At 43.5% G+C, this 16,844-nt stretch overlaps 2 protein-coding genes across 10 annotated transcripts in view; one reads left to right on the top strand and one right to left on the bottom strand.

The window, feature by feature from the left end:
* The window catches only part of LOC309704601 (uncharacterized protein), a 92,059-nt gene that overhangs the window by 51,879 nt on the left and 23,336 nt on the right, over positions 1–16,844 (top strand). For all 9 annotated transcript variants that reach the window (XM_082529861.1, XM_082529849.1, XM_082529858.1 and 6 more), the window contains one exon: positions 6,688–6,847. The gene's annotated coding sequence lies outside the window, so the exon portion shown is untranslated. The remainder of the gene's footprint in view (positions 1–6,687; positions 6,848–16,844) is intronic.
* On the bottom strand, positions 10,857–16,594 carry cbx2 (chromobox homolog 2 (Drosophila Pc class)). Its single transcript, XM_082529250.1, has 5 exons — positions 16,456–16,594; positions 16,318–16,361; positions 14,548–14,613; positions 14,314–14,383; positions 10,857–14,227 (listed from the first exon to the last, which is right to left on the bottom strand). Exons 1-5 carry the CDS (start codon positions 16,525–16,527, stop codon positions 12,896–12,898), a joined length of 1,584 nt encoding a protein of 527 aa, XP_082385376.1. The 5' UTR covers positions 16,528–16,594; the 3' UTR covers positions 10,857–12,895.

Genomic DNA, 16,844 nt, shown 5'->3' with positions numbered 1-16,844 from the left:
AACCGGTCCGTGGCGCAAAAAAATATAGCTTATTCAGTGTTGCTGTTTTGTTTGGGTGTCCTGATGCAGGAAGTTGTAGCTGATTTGTGTCTACTTGGTCTCACCTGGACTAATTGGAGTTGCTGAGTAGTACGACTTGGCTGTGTGATACAGATAATATTCTATACACTAATTAAACCACCAACTGTTTTTCATTGGTGAGAGTCAAGGCAAAAATCCTGAAAACAATGGTAGTAAGAAAGAAACAGAGTGTTGTATATTATAGACTTTTGGAAGGTCAGATATTATTATGAGTTCATTATAAAGAATTCTTTAAAAAGCCACCAAAGATTGAATAATGAGAATAAAGCTGAAAGCTTCCAGTCTTGTTGTATTTGTTTTGTAACTGGAATCGCGTCTTTATGTGTTTATCCTTGGTCAGAGGTTTTGGTTCAGGACTTTCCACAGTACTTCAGGATCTTGGCAGCCATGCGGGCACTGCAACCGTGATGTGTGCTTTGGGGATTTGGGTCGAAGTGTAGCAATCCAGCGATCTGGATTGTGTGGCTTTTCTCTCTTTTCAGTAGGTGTTGAACTCTGCATGGACACACCGAGTGTTCAAAGATGTTCGGCTCAGTTATACGGGAATTTGCAATGCTCGGTTTGAGGGATATTGTGAAGCGTCACTGCAGGTAAACAGTCTGTGTGCTGGCAGAAACAGATACAAGCAGATTGTGCAAAGGTCTGCCAGGAGTGCCGCTCTGCCGGGATGCATGTTGTGCGAGGAAATGAAGTTTGTGAAAGTCTTTTCTAAACTTTGGCTTAGCTGCTGAGACTGGAGTAGCAGTTGTGGTGTTTCCCTGTGGGTATAAGCGAGTACTCAGTGTGGCAACCTCCCGGTTAAATAAACTGCAAATAACTTGTATTTTCTCGAAAAAGAGAAGAAGATGAAAGAATAAAAAAAACTTGAGTTTGCAGATATTACGATTTTATCAAATGGTGGAACATAAACCTCCACAGAACCTACAGATTTACTTCTGTTTCAGTTCATTACATAATCAACAGAACCTGAAGTTCAGCATTAAAGGTTATTGGGAGCGAAAGCCCTCCAGCACCAGAGACTGAGACCGAGCCAACCGTGGCGTCTCCATCCTCATGATGGAGCACCGCCAATAGCACGCCTGTGGGTTTCTGATATGATTGCATTCTGTCAAGGTGCTGCACAGGCATGTCACATAAATACTCAAGATTTCATGGGCATGATGACTTGAGGCGTGAGCTCAGATATTTTAGCAAATGTGTCAGCTGGTAAATATACACATGGTGTGCATGGCACTTAATCATACGGAAAACCTCACTGACAAGTATCTCATCACGGTACATAAATTTAGTTTGAAAGGCATTTTAAGTTTTTGTTTTGTTGAAATACTTCCAGTGAGCAACTCCTCCTATAACCACAAATTGTCATTTTTGCATTTCTGTTCGTGGACAAATGAACAAACATGCTGTAACCTGCTAATTTGGGAGAAAACGCAACATGTCCTCGTACTCCAGCGACAGGAGATTGCCAGTTAGTTCTGTAACAACATGGATTCAAATATAATATCCAGTGTTGGAAGAAGCATCATCTGGACTTTGACTCGGGAGATTGGTGCTCCTCCTACATGCAGGATTAAGCAACGGGCGCAGGTGTACTGTTGAGAAAACGGGGTCTATTTTACCCAAAATATGACAACAAATAGGCAGCAATGCAAATAAGCTATTTTAAGAACTAAACGGGCTCATTAAAAAGGTCAGCAACTTGGAGCGCTGCTTCACAAACCAAGACCCAGGTCAGAAACAAACCAACCAACAAATGAGAGAGAAGACAAAGGGACACGGAGAGTAAGTAAACTCAGTGCTCAGTCCTAAACCCCCATGCTTTCACAGCAGATGGTTTGGTCCACTTGTTAGGTCTGTGAACTCTAACCAGCTCTGCTGTCAGCCTTTTGTTCAGCTACAGGAAAGACTGTAGCAGCAGATGGGCACCTCAAGAGAAAGACAAAACATCATTAATGCAACTTAGAAAAAGCATTGACAAACACAGGAAACCAAACATGCCTGCCCTCATTTACAGTGCAATAAAATGTGCTGAAACACACTAACCAAACACAACAAACCCTTCCAGGGGGGACTGTCCTGTGCACGTCCAGTGACAGCAGTAGAAAGGAGTTCAAACGGGATAGAAAGGAGTGCGATTTTGTTTGGTGTACAGTGCACGGACATGACCAAATTGTTATTTTGATTCTTCACAGCTGAATCATTTTATAGTTTTTCAGTTGGTCTTTGGATAAACTCGGGTATCAAAACTTTTTCTCACGACTCTCACCCCATAATTTACATCCTCTTACTCACTTTAATACGTTGTAAAGTGAAGATGATACAGTATCGTTCTTGAACCGTTGCCAGCGTGAGGTACCTTTGTTTGCATACTATTTGGCCTCAGTCATCAGGTCTCTCCCCTGCATATTTTGTGGGTAAAGGGTGCTGCTGTTGTCCAAATGGAGAGAGGGAGAGTAAGGGAAGAAGAGAGCTTATGAAAGACAGCAGCATGGGCAGTAGGCGGCATAGAATGGAAGATTTAAGATTTATCACCGAGCCACGGAGTGGAAAGAAGTGCTGCAAGTCTGGAGAGTGGGTTTCCACTTCAGCCTAATTCAGTGTGAAGTGTTTAAGACACACGAGTTTGGTTTGAGGAGATAAATGGGAAAGCCAGGCTACTTTCCGAGGCCGACACCTCTCTGTATTTCAGCTCCATAATTAACTCTCTCAGTAAGTTTTCGCCACAATTCACTGCAGGTTGGCGATTTCGTGTTTGAAGCGCGTTCTTCGATTGAGGTCCACATTTGTTTGACGTGACAGACAGTGTGAAGCTGCTCTGAAAGGTATTTCAGAGGATATGTGCCATCTAGTGGTACAGATGTGTGCAGATGTTTCCCACAGCTGCAATGAAAGTGCAAGTCGATGGATCCGGAGTGCAGTTTGTCTCTGCTATGGCTCGAGATTAAAAAGCATGAGTGCACAGCATGCTAACAAGGACTAATATTAGCAGATGGTGAGCTCTTAAGACTAACGCTGGAGACTTTATGTGAGGAATGATTGATGCGTTCTTAACACTTCCCAGTTTTTAAATTATGTGTGTGTCTGTGAAGACGGGTCCTTCTCACAAACGTGACCTAAATGACATGTTTGATGACTCGGCCCTCACACTCTGAGCCCATTGGCTCTCTTAATGGCCGTTTTATTACCTTAGCGTGTTAACCTGAAGCGCCACTTGCCGCCTAAGAAGGAACCGAGGAGCTGCATGAAAATGATTACACCGCAATTATATCAGCCACTTTGTGCGACTCCTCAATGCCCAGCTGTCTGCCGCCTGCTGCCAAGAAATGGATTAGTTTCACTGCTCCTCTAATAAGACTGTTAAACCAGCAGCATGAGCTCGAATAAATGGATGAAAGCTACAGATAGAGGGATGGAAATAGATGAATATTGTCAGGCTGCAGCCAGTCGTAGCTGGAAAACCTGGCCGATGCAAAGAGGGGATTCTCATTATCTCCAGGAACAGTGAACACCCAGCTGGCTCTTCCTACAATCAACACCTGTCAAAGGTTCTCACGCAGGACACGACAGCGTCAAACAGAGAGAGTTTTGTATACCCGGAGGGCACGAGTACAATCCCGGCAGTAATAAAACTCGGGCAGACCGTGTTGGTCCTGTAAACGTAATCTGCAAAGTGTTAATTACAACCTGGCGCCTCTGTGAAGCTGGAAGTCAGCTGAGTCGTCAGCGGCGTCCCGATCTCCTTCCTAAACAACACAGCTCGAGCCGTGGCGACAGACCTTGGAAACGAGATTTTCTCTCTGTTGGGGTTCCTGTTTGAATGGGCTGCTTTAAACAAATTAAGAGTCAGTCAGATGCTGTGTTTGCGTGACCCCCTTCATCCTCGGGGGTTAGGGTTGGGGTGGGGGTAGCAGGGCGGGGCACAGCCAGAGCGCCCGCGTTGTTTGCTGTCATTCATGTGGAGGGCCGAGGGTTTGTGTGTTTACCGCACGCAAGCGCTCCTCGCAAGTGCCACTCAATGGAAATGCTGCTCAGGGTCCATTGCATGCCACAAAGCCAGGAGACGCCACGGCTGTGAAGCTGCATGGATTAATCGATTAGCGAGAAGTCGGCCTGCTGGAAATTTGAGCTCTTGCTCTGCACTTTTTTAAAAGTAATTCCAGCTTCTCCATGTGGAATCAATCAAAAGGATTTGTTCATATGTAATAATAAAACGGAACCTGTCTTTTCCCTGATTGGTTGAGGGTTTATGGGTAAATCTGTAAATTTATTAATCTCTGCTCGTTATGCTCACTCTGGTTTTCTGGAAACTCTTCCTCTGCCTGCGTCTCCCACTGTAGCCCCAGAGGACAGGGCTCAGTCAATGAGCGCCGCTCTCAGATTTTGTTATTTTGTTATTGTGTAATGGTTTCCAAAGGTTGATGGATGGCTCCTCTACAGGTCTCCCTTGAGGAGCAAACCCCTCTATCTAGACATTAATCTACTGCTGTGAGACAGACACGCTTGTTTAGCTAGCACAAAGCCCAGTAAGCTGTTGTCTCTGAGAAAAACCTGGCCGTCTCCAGAGCCACTGGAGGCAGCGAGGGCTGGAGCCAGAGTAATGACCTGTGAAATTCACCGATAGAGTTGTCGTGTTGCACGCAGGTCCGCCGGCACCGGGCCTTGTTCACAGCCCACTGCTGGTATCAGTGCTCCTCTCCTGATGCCGCTCAGCCAAAAGGACTTAAAACCAAAATGCAGACTTTGTGAAACTCTTAAAAAAAACAACTTTTGAGCTTTGTTTTCCTCTAACGAGTCGACGATAAACTGCCACTGAAATCGGCCGGTAACGAGCTGCTCCTTGGCGAGTTTTGTTCTAAATTATTTGGTTAAACTCAATATCTGAGACTAATTTCCACTGTGCTGTATCATAACAGCGCTCTCAAATATTTACTCGGCTTTGCCCTGTGAAACGGTCAATATTACCTCTCCCTCTCAATCAGATTAGGATGTGAAGCTGAAAGTTGAGGAGGGGAGCCTTTGACGGCAGTAATGAAAGTAGTTGTGTCTTCCCGAGAGCAGATTAAAGAAAGATCAGAAGGGCAAACTTCCCGCTGGCCTCTTATGTCTGGTTGATACAGTTTGACTTAGTTACCCCAGTTTCACAGCGGAGGGAGATTTCCTCCTTATTCTTGCCCCGTGGGTGTTAAAGAAACCGCTCTCTGGGAGGAGAACAGGCTTATATGTCAAAAACCGCTTGGGTACATAAACGCCTCTTCCTCTTCATCATCCTGCCTCCTTTATTCTCAGTTACTTTTTAATAATGCTTTACCAAATTGTGTTATAACTTTATGGCTGCATGCATGACGCACGTAAATTGATTTGAGACCAGGAATCGTCAGCTAAGCTCGTAGCAGTTGAAGGCTGTAAGGTGGAGCTTTGCAGAAAAGATAAATGTCAACTTAATCGCGTTTTGATAACAGGTTTGATTTTGGAAAATGAACCATGCCGTGGCTTATCATGTCAATGAGACGCACACGGGGATAAATGCGTGCTTGTTCTTGTTCTGTACTTTTGCACAGTTGTGGTTATTCATCTCCATGAGATGAAGAGCGCACGATAAAAAGAAAAGTTCTAGATGAATTTGACTCGTTCGTTGTTGCTACTTTTTCATTTTCATTTTCTGTTTATCGCAATAATGTTTGTCCTCAATAATCAGTCAGAAATGAAATGTTGGGAAAGTTATAGTCTAAGTTTATATTATACATATTGGTACGTTAACAGTTGCTGAGTTACTTTATGTTATTGATATTTGGCTTCTTGTTCTCAAGGTGATGGACAGTCCAGAGTATCCAGGTTTGGATGAGCAGTCACAGACACTGAAACTGTGCAACCTGTTTGCATAAATAAATATTTTTAGTTTTAAAAATGAAACCAATAAGTGTGTGATATTAAAGGTTTCTTTCGCAGTGATGAACCAGGCACATATTCTTCATGTCTAAGGTGAATATAGCTCTCAGTCTGGTTTCTATTCTACTGTTATTGGGTTTATTCAGAAAGTTAAAGTTGATCTCGTGTCAGAACTTAATCCCAGTCCACAAAATCTTAACAAAATGGATTAAATAAAAAGAAAAAAGCATATAACCTGTGAGTTTCCTTGTATCGGGAGTATGATACATCCCTGGGTGTGCCTCAGGGCTCATGTTTAGGACTTTTTATCTTCATCCCTCCCTGGTGACGAAGCACAGAGGTGGACTCGGTTGCTGCTTTACGTCAACGTTGCTGGAGTCTGCTGGGCTGCATACAATACGTGTTGTCTTTGGAAAAATGTTTCCCTTTGACCTCCCGAAGCATTTAAGCATCAAGAAGCAGAACATTTTAAAAGCCAGATTTCCCAACTGACTTTCTAACCCAGTAGATTTATCTTAAATTCCCTTTTTAAAAAAATCAATTAATGCATTTAATTTTAGATTTGCTGCTTTTTTTTTAATGCTTTAACATGGCTCGACATTACTTTCTCACATTTTTACAGGTAGCCGAGGTTCAGTTTTAAAAGTGTTTACAGAGCCAGGATGACATCAGATACCATGACTAATCAATAGGAATCCTCTCCGCCTGCTTGCCCTTCAGGTGTCCGTGAATTCGGAGGCGAGGAGGTGGAGTTCATCTGGCGTAATAAAAGTAAGCTGGGAGGAAAATGTGACAGATGTGGAGGCATGTGCCAACGAGAAAAGCGAGAGTGGGACTGTCAGACATGTCGACTCCGGCGTGGTGATGGATGAAGAGTGAGGTAAGACAAATGACATCGTCTGTCTGAGGCTGTGTTGTCATAGTGGAGGATTGCCGCTTGTCTTAACCTCTCAATATCAGAGAGCAAACTGAAGTTTGTTTACACTGCTCCAGTGGAGTGATTTAGAATGAGGGGCGAAGGAGACTTGGGTGTAGGTATGCTCGCTGGAGGGTTGGATCGGGTTTCTAAACATTCCCTTTGAAATCGAATAGCAACCATCCGAGGCATTTTAAACCCAACCAACCACGTTTGGCTGAAATCCTCAAGGAAGAGAGGAGCCTAAAAACAAATACAAACAGAAAATTAAGTATCAATCCCAATAATGGCCTGAATGCAGCGATGAAGCAGAAATTCTTGGTTTAAGGCCAGTATGGAGTCATCCTTTAAGAAATAAGATTTTATAAGTGTCACATCTGCATATAGATGTTTTTTATTTCTCATTCTATTAATTTATTTAGATTTTATTGCCCTCAAAATGAAGTCAAATCTTTTCTGCCACCAAGGTGAGCAAAGGTGAGTAAAATAAAAACCCGTAGGATCCCAGTAGTTTTTTTTTTTTTTTCCTGCATTCTTTGTATTGACTTTATAAAAACTTTCAACAGTGCATCATGGAAAAAGCTCATTTCTATCTTTTAAACAGAGGCCGGGGTTAAGAAGAGAAGCTGATTGATTTACAGCCTCTTGTGTTGCTAAAACAATAAGACGTCCTGAGGAAGAAGAACACAAAACATCCCTGGAGATGAACTTGCTGAACACTCTTCAAAACAACTGGGTTTGGGGTGTGTGTGTTATTGTGATGGAAGACGGATTAGAGTCTGGCTTATTTTGCCAGGAGTCAGGTGTGGGGTGGGCGAGGGCCGTCGTGGATCGGAGTAGGTACATCGGTGCCGGGGGCGAGGCGAGGGCTCAGGCTCGCTTCCAAACCCTGCCTGAAGTCACTGCGGGGCTGGGCTGTTTGGTGTGCGAGTCTGTGTGAGCGCACGCGTGCGTGTTGAGTTGGGGGCGTGGGGTGGGGATTACACTGTCACACTGTTCACACTGTTTATGCATACCAGGCCACTGTGAGTGCCTCTTTGTCGCATAAGTGTTTACTTGAATTTATTTTGGGAGAATTCCACATGACTGGGACGGGGATCTCTATAAATTATGGAATAGAGCGCTTTGTGTAATGATAACTTCTGTCAGTTAGTCAGGCTGTGTGACAGTGTTTTTAAGAGCGTGTAAATACAGGGGTGGTGAAAGAGGGAGAGGGGCGTCTGTGTGTTGAAAGGTGCTGCAGACTTTCCTCTTCATTTAGTCTCCTCAGCAGAACAATAGCAGTGCTTTAAAGTGAGCTTCTTATACCACGTCACAACATATTTTACTGCAGAGTTACTCATTTACTGTAATTGGATATAATTACATTTTACCCCGTCGAACACTTAGATTTCACATTTTAGTTGAGAATATACCGTTACGCTCATCCGCCACATTCGTTTTTTACACAGGAAAAAAGGTTGAAAGTCGGTCACGATTAATTGTGATTAAAAGCGCGCTCACTGGTACGTCTCGTTAATACTGGGTTGGGCCTTAATTCTTCATGGCGTACACCGAACAAGGTGTTGGAGCCGTTCCTCGAGATTTTGGTCATGATGGCGCGTGAGTCTCCCGTCCCACTACGTCCCAAAGGTGCTCAACTGGACTGGATCTGGTGACTGTGGAGCCCGTCGAGGAGCCAGTTTGGACGATCTGAGCTTTGTGGCGGGATGTTGTCCCGCAGGAAGCAGCCAGGCAACATTTATCCAATCGTTCATTGTGTAAGTTTGGTGACACCGCGTGAATCATATCCTCAGTTTCCTGTTCCTTACTCAGATGGTGCCACGTGATTGGCTGATTACGTTCGTGTTAACGAGAGTGTACGTTTTAGATCAAAGTATACGATTGTGCTAATCCCGCTACATTCAGTTTGGGTAAATTTAAGAGTTAGTCACAAGTAATTCCTGAAGTTTAGTAAAGCACACGTTGCTTTCAGTGCAATTGCTTGGTGGAGTTTATGCAAGAAGCCAGTTTAAAGCTCATGGGTGAAATAAACAGAAGTTTGATTTAAAAGAAAAAATAATGAAAAGGGACTCTCTGCAAAGGAGACTGATCCCAGAGGCTGGTTACTCCTTTAATTCTTTAGTACATCTTATCAGAAAGACTATGATGTCATTGATGCATCACTGCATGAGGGAAAAAATGGGTTGCAATAAATTTAGAGATGATTTTAAACAGCTGAAATGGGAGTTAAACCATCCAGCAGCGCTGGATTGTACTGAGCTTTGCAGACATTTTTGTTCTGCCTTTCAGGGGGTACTTGGCTGAAAAGAAACGTCAAAGGAGGCACTGTAACAGACGGCTGAAGTCAGAAATAAAGGGGGCCTCTAAAAAAATTCAACAGTCCAACCTTCTTTTTATTTCCCCTTCCTTTATAGTAGTGGATTAGCGCAGCGTGTTTACAGTACGGGTCAGTTTAGCCAGGATCGTAGTGTATACATATAAAATCGGAATCTCCATCCTAAATTTAATAACAAACATCTCTGTACTGGGCTATGCCCTGTTTCAGTTGGGTCTGTGCCAGGACGGCTACTGTAGCTCGCTCCCTTCCATTACCTGACACAGAGGGGCTGCAACACCCGCCCATAAAGGTAGTAGCTCCTCCCACTGCAAGAAATAACCATTATGTACTAAATTAACTCATAGCAGTGCTTACCCTGTTCTTATATCCTGATCCTATGTAGGATAATTGCTGTAAGACGAGCCAAGCTGATTTAAAACAGCTTAAAATCAACATAACATCCAGACATCTCCCAAATCTCCCCCTCTCCTTCATACCACTCATGGCACTTTCCCCCAGGAACCTGACTATAAAAGGAGTCCAGCGGGTCTGGACTGGTTTGGCTCTTGCTGGGTCCAAACCAATGGACAACCGAGTGCAGTCAAGGAGAGGTGAGGAAAAACAAGGTCATCAAATCTGTTAACCCATATTTAAATCAAACGTTCATGGCAACAATACACAAACTGTGTGTTCAGAGGTTACGGACTCTCCGATGGGTCTTTGGTCTAGAGCTCGACTGTTGCTTGTCACAGGTTTGTGGGTTAGAGATGCAAAAGATTTGTGGACGGCCAAGCAACACGCGTCCTCGATGCCAACACAGACCTGACACAATCCCATGGACGTGAGCGTCTGCGACTGAATTACGGAAAGTAAAGTGAACACACGGGCTTATCAAGAGTACGTACAGTATGTTATCCACGTCATCAGATGAAGTTGCCGTGGAAACAGAAATCGGGCTTTATTTCTCTTGGCAAGCACGTGAAATTAGTTAGTGCAGTCATAGATAAGAACAAAATAAAAGTCTGTGTTGCCAGAATACTTTCACCGGGGGCCTGATTTTTAAAGAGAATGTCATTTCTGATTTTATGATTAACTTTATAAAGATTTTACTTTGGATGTATTAAGGTAACTGTATTCAAGTGTAAGCGTCTAAACCAACAAACACGTTACAATTATTGCTAATTAAGACATTGATGAACTCTCAGGTGCATGCACCTTCAAATGCAACAGCACCATCTAGTGGTCGTTATAATAGTTGTGCACGGGACTTGTGTTGGGCTCCTGCAGTGGAGAGATTTGCAGACTCACGTGCTTTTTTAAAAAATTGTTATAAACTCTGAATGTCTCCTCAGCACCAAGAGAAAGTGATAGAAAACTTAAAATGCATAGAATTGTTTCTTTTTCTGGCTTCTTTCACTGAATTTTTAATTTAGGGCAACACCTAATAAGTCCTCTAACATTAACCTGAGGATTTCACTTTGGTTGCATGGCAAGAAGACAAGAAAATGGTAGCAAAATAGCAGTATTATTAATTCTAATGTTGGGATTTGTCTGAAACTGCAATGTTAAATTTATATAAATATAAAGCAAAGCGGCCAACGCCACGAAATGTCTCGACTTCTCCGATAAATTAAAGAAAACCCCGAGCCAGACTGAAGAGTTGTACCTTTTTATTAGTCACTCTGACAATTGGTACAATACAAAGATTGATGACACTGTGCTATCCCCAAAAGGCTTTTAATTTGAAATAAATAGTAAGGAAAACATTCAATGGAGACGGTTAGTAATCTAAAAAAAAAGCAACATGTATATGAAAAGTTCCTTTATCAATAAAACAAGTAAATATAAAAACATAAGAAGTCATATTAACACCTTGCATTACCCCGTAGTCTATCACACGGTGCTGATGACACCAGATATCACACACAGTCTGTGGTGCATTGCTTTACATTGTATAGTGTGCTGCAGCCACATGAAGAAGACCCTAAACCCACAAATGTACCTATTACACATGCAACAAAAGGTGATGCTGAGTGCAGTCTACTTCTGTAAACTGCACCTACACCACTCGTATGGTTCCAATTAGGCCACAAATATTTTTTCTCTTTACATTTGTAACAGGTCATCCAGCAGGGCTTTTCTTTTCCCTTCCAGTTTCACAAGAATACAGACGAGGAAACAGAAACGGTGTAGTCTCCAGTGGATGCTCAGGAGAACTCCTTTATTGAACAACCTGAAATTCTAGCTATCTTTGGGGTAATGCCTTTGTGTTTAGTCTGAGAGAAAGAAAGGCACAGTCTGCAGAGCAGGATTAGACACAGGAGTTCAGACGAAGTGCTTTGTTGCTGAACTCCTCTCGAGGGAGCAGAAAGTAGCGCACACTGTTGCGGTTTCTTTTCCGTTACATCAGACAGACCCTTTTTTTTTCCTCTCCCTCCGGGAGGCCGAGCCTGCAGCTCCTGAACCCATGCACGAGGGGTGAAATGAGAAGACCACAGCTGCAAGTAACAGGAAAAAACGAAAAAGAAAAAAAAAGCCCTTTCAGTATTAGGCACCGGTTTTGAATCACCAGTACACGCTTGATAAAACCTGCTGTTTTGCGGTCATCTGTCGTTAAGCTGTCCATGCCTGACCTTTTCCGGTGTGTCTGAAAGGCTCGAGTCCTCACGCCCACGGCCCGCGATCTTTGCAACAAGAGCACTTTCCTCCAAAATTTCCAGTCACAGAAGACGCAAGTTGCTGGTGAATATCTCGTGGAAGCGGTGCAAAGGAAGAAGAGCGAACCTCAGCCGGGGCCGAGTCTTATCTGAGCGTCGGAGGGGAAACGGAGATACTGTATCTGACTGTGCATGCTTCAGCCCATTTGGAAAACTGCGCTGATAAACCGGCTACATTGTGGAATGAAGCTTCTCTTTGAGGTGATAATGGTGCGCACAGTCAGTTCAGATGTGGTGTTTTCTTTTTTTAGTACACAGAAATGAAGCTGTTGCTGGTACTAACACAAGATTAAACAGCATCAAAGTCCAATACATTGAGACCTATATAAAAATATATATAAACACAATGATGATATACCCTGGAGGGATTTTTTTCCCCAAAGAAATGAACAAACGAGAGGTAGCTAATTTCAGAAATGTTACAAAAATAAACCCTATCGACTCAACGCTAAGATTTAAACTGGCTGAGCTATCGAACGACATGGATTCACAACATTAAGAGATTATTCAAACCTAAATGAGCTATCCATAAAAGAAGCTAAACCTCCTGCTCACACCTGCCTTTCATAATTTCTTCATAAAGACATTCCTTCTATCTGCTGTTATATAACAAAGCAGAGGATACCTCAAACAGAAACACACACACAAGATCAATGTGGATAAATGTGTGAGCGCTAATGTTTTGCACCGATTCAGCTGCCCGTGGGGGAGCGTTGCTATTTTAGCTGAAAGCTAAATGTGATTTTGATGAAACGCTCACAGGGGGAAAAGGTTTTATCAGGTTTGATTTTTGTTTTTTTTACACGAACAAATAAATAATTACTATCAATAAATGATTTTTTTAATACCTCACAGTCTATCGTTGACTACAAAAAGATAAAGAACAAATTGACCCACTCATTCATTCATTCATTCACTCCCTGGAGTGTTTCTTCAGTTTTCTCAGAACTTGAATCCACTCAGTTTGCAGTCAACTCAACAGTTGCGAATGCTGAAGAAGCCCACGCTGGTCGGCGACTCCTTGACCGTGACGGTAACCAGATTAGCTGTAACATCCGTTACGAACACGTGTTCGATCAGGCTTCGCGTAGGCTTCCAGTCCTGGCTCTGGACCGCGACCTGTCCGGCGTAGGAAGAATCCTGGTCCGAGTCGGAGCTGCTCTCGTCCTCTCCCGTGCTCATCTCGTTCATTTTGGCTTTTTTGCCGTCTTTGGAGGCCGACCTGTCCTGCTGGCTCTGGGCCTCTGTGGGGGATTTATGCACGCCACTCCTCTCCAGCCTTCCTTGGACTCTGGAGGCCTGGATGTCATTGACCTCTCTGACCTTGTCTGTGCCGGGCTGTGTTTTTCTGGCCTGCAGTCTTCCGGGGGTCGCGGGACTCTTTGGGGGTTTACACTCTTGATTTTGTGTCACAGGTTTCCGTGCTGGGTTTGCAGCATTTCTGGGGCCTGACACTGGTGCCGTGCCGTTTCCAGGAGCATCACTGCTTTGCACCAGTTTGTTCTGCAGGTTGAGGGGCTGAAGGCCCTGATTGGAGGAGACGTTAGATGGCAAGGACGCCGCCGTTTTAGCACCGGGTATCCGCTGCGCTGTCGTCACAGGGGCCGGTTTCTTTTGTCCATTAGGGGAGCTTAGTGTATGCTGAGTGGTTCCTTGAATGGGGTGTTTGGATGTATTCAGATTCAGCGCTGCTACGCCTTTTGATTTACTAGGAGCTGCTTTTAAATCCAGGCTTGTCCCGCTGCTCATACCGGAGACGGGAAGTTTACTCTCGGTGACATTTCTGCTTTGGCTGGACTTGTTCAGCGGAAGAGAGGAAGGCTGGATCGACGGCCTGCCAGATCCCACGGAGCTCAAGGAGTTTTTAACAGCACCGACCTGGGCGAGGGAGCTTCTGTTCGGACCACCCACCGTATCCCTGGCCGAGCCCCGGTGGAAACCCATGAAGGTAAAGCTGGCCGGGTGAACCGGCTTCTTGATTGCTCCTGGAATATCCGTATCTTTGGCAGTCTTGCGCAGGCCCTTGTTCTGCTGGAACTCCTTCACTTCGGAGGGCAGAGGTTTCCTACTCCGTTTCTTGGGAGGCTCCTGTTTCGCCATGACTATCTGCGCCTTCTTCTGAGGGACAGGATTCAGCTCTCTCGTTCTCACGCTTGGGCTGACTTGTTTAACTTGGCCGCCGCCGTCGTCATCGTCGTCATCATCCGAGGACGACGAGGAAGAGGAGCACGAAGACGAGGAATCGGACGAGGATGACGACGAGCCAGACGAGGAGCTGCTCGACTTTGGAGCTTCAGGCATATTTTCCTATGTTTTTAATAAGAAGGGAATGTTAGATACTCTGTTTGGGACTAAATCCTGCAAAAAAAAATCATCTTTTGAATCAAACTTACAAGGATTTTCCGAGGCCGTCCTCTGGGCCTCTTCCCTCTTTTACGCAGCAGAAGCTCCTTTTCCTGCTCTCTGTAATACGTCAGCAAACATGAAACAAGGAGTCATAATTATTAAACATATTTCATATTAATGTTGTGTGTTTTAAATGCCAACAGAGTTACGACTGCAACAACTACAGCATCGCGTAGCACAGCAAACTTTAAAGTGCGGTACATCTTAACGTAGACACTTACTTCTTGTTGAATGCAGCCAGCAGTCTCGGGTCGAGGATATTTTCTTGGGGCTCCCAGCTGTTGTGTCTGAAGTGAGCAGACATGGCGAAACATTAACACACATTTTAGTGTTAATCCAAATCAAAAACTAAAGGTACTCCACAGTTTGAGGAGTGCTTCCAGATTTAGAAAATGACTTTTCAACAGAGTCCATTCATTGAGCAACACAGGGCTCTGTTGTTCTAGCAGCCATAAACTGAGCACAGGCAGTCCCTCACTTTATTTAAAGACGTCTCAGGTGAGCTCGAAAAAGGACGAGAACAGAAATCTAATACTCGGGAGATTAAAACAACACTACAGCTAGTGACAGCTTGGCTTTATAGAGACAAACAGACCCGTGTAACCACAAAGTCATAAAACACTAATTAGTAAACAATATCTTAATATGTAGAGTGAAGACCCGTCTGTCCCTGCACTCGTGGTTTGAGAATGATTTAAACAGCTACAAAAACGGTTATTAAACAGTAATAAGGACTGAGTGGATGACAGATATGTAATCCATAAGGGTAAAAGTTAAAAATCTGATCGATTCTATACATCACACCATACGTGAGGCATCAATCAAACTGCTGACTTTAGGTACTACACCGAATCAGTTTTTTACACTTCCTTTGTTTCCTCAACAAGCACAGTTGTGTTTGTTGAGGAAGGAAGTAAGCGCATTATTTTGGGTCACGGAGGTTACCAACATGAGTGGGACGTTGTAAAAATACAGAATGAAGATTTTCTTTTTCTTTTTTTCCATCAACACAAATAACTTTGTTTTGCAGAGCTTTGTTGGTGGTGCCTGCACACGATGTCAAAGGCTGGCTGTTGCACTGCCGAGTTATTGAATTTGCTTCTTGTTTGTTTTTCAATCTTATATCTGAAACTTAAGTTTGAGCGTCCGTTAGCTTGATTCCTGAGTGTGGCTGCATCAGTGGCCCCATTCAGTGACTAATAATTTGATAGTGAGCATAAATTGAGGAGAAAAATAACTAAATGGGCTAAGTGCAGAAACAAACTGAAAACAGGCCTTTTCAATGACCACTCGCTTTATCAGGAGCTGGTGAATGGCCCATTCTGATCTGCAGTCACCAGTGAAATAATCAACCCCCACCCTTTCGTTGCACACACACACACACACACACACACACACACAAAGGATGTGGTTCTAACAGAAAGCCATGGAGCTGGCAGGCAACAGTGTGCATTGATGGTGGATTACAGCAACAATGTGAAGTGAACAGAGGGCAAGTGACAAGAAATGAAGGCGTAGTGGAGATTTACAGGCACAAACATGCACGTATAACACACACTTCGAGTGGAACAGCACAGAGAAATACTTTAAATAAATATCAAGTAACCATCGTGAATTTCGGATGTCCCAGTCCGAGTCAAAGACAAAAAAAAGATAAAACTTAAAAACGATGAATAAAATCAGCCAAACGTCATAACTAAAATGAATAAGTTGATGTATGAAAAGCTGAATTAGCCCTAAAGTGTTTTCTTTGGCTATCCGATAACTTCCAAAACGTAAATATCGAACAAAAGGAAGCAAATGTGTATTGTGTAAAACCCTCAGGTGGAAATAACGGAGTTTCATTTTACTGCTGTTAAAATTTGGATTCTTGTGCTTTTATTTATTTTTTTAAAAATAAAAAATAAAAGTTTGGGTTTAGCTAAAAGCAACAAGCGACACGCTGTTGTTGTTTTCATTGTTTCGGCCGGAGCAGCACCACTTGTACTTACTTGGATGACCATCCCCTCCACTTGACGAGAAACTCCAACTTTCCCTGAAAGAAAACCCCCAAAAGAGAAACAGACCGTTTGTAAAATAGGAGAAAAATACGTGGATAAAATCTAACACAGCGGTTTCACAGCGCTGACCTTTCTCATTCGTTTGTTTAAGATGCATTCCGCATCAAAAACCTGCTCTCCCACGGCGCTCAGTTCCTCCATGTCTGCCTTCGCCCTTGCATAAGAATCCTTTATCAAAAGAACAGCGCGGCGCCCGCACGGCGGAATTACGCTGGGACCAAACCGGATGCTCAAGGGCCCGCCTTCAAAATAAAAGAACGCCCGAGTGCCAAAATTCAGCCAGAGGGCTAATTTTAATTTGTTATCCCGCAAGAAATTTTTTAAAGCATCTAGGCTTATATAACGACACAAACTGCGCTTAACATGAATGCAAAAATATCAAGAAAAAAACAATTAAAAACTTATACAGTCAGAATATATAATATTTGATGTCAGGTCTCTCTTGGAAATGAGATTTT

This window comes from Aulonocara stuartgranti (assembly GCF_965226115.1).
Source record: "Aulonocara stuartgranti genome assembly, chromosome: 4".
Classification (NCBI taxonomy): Eukaryota; Metazoa; Chordata; class Actinopteri; order Cichliformes; family Cichlidae; genus Aulonocara; species Aulonocara stuartgranti.
This window is presented reverse-complemented; position numbering and strand designations above follow the sequence as displayed.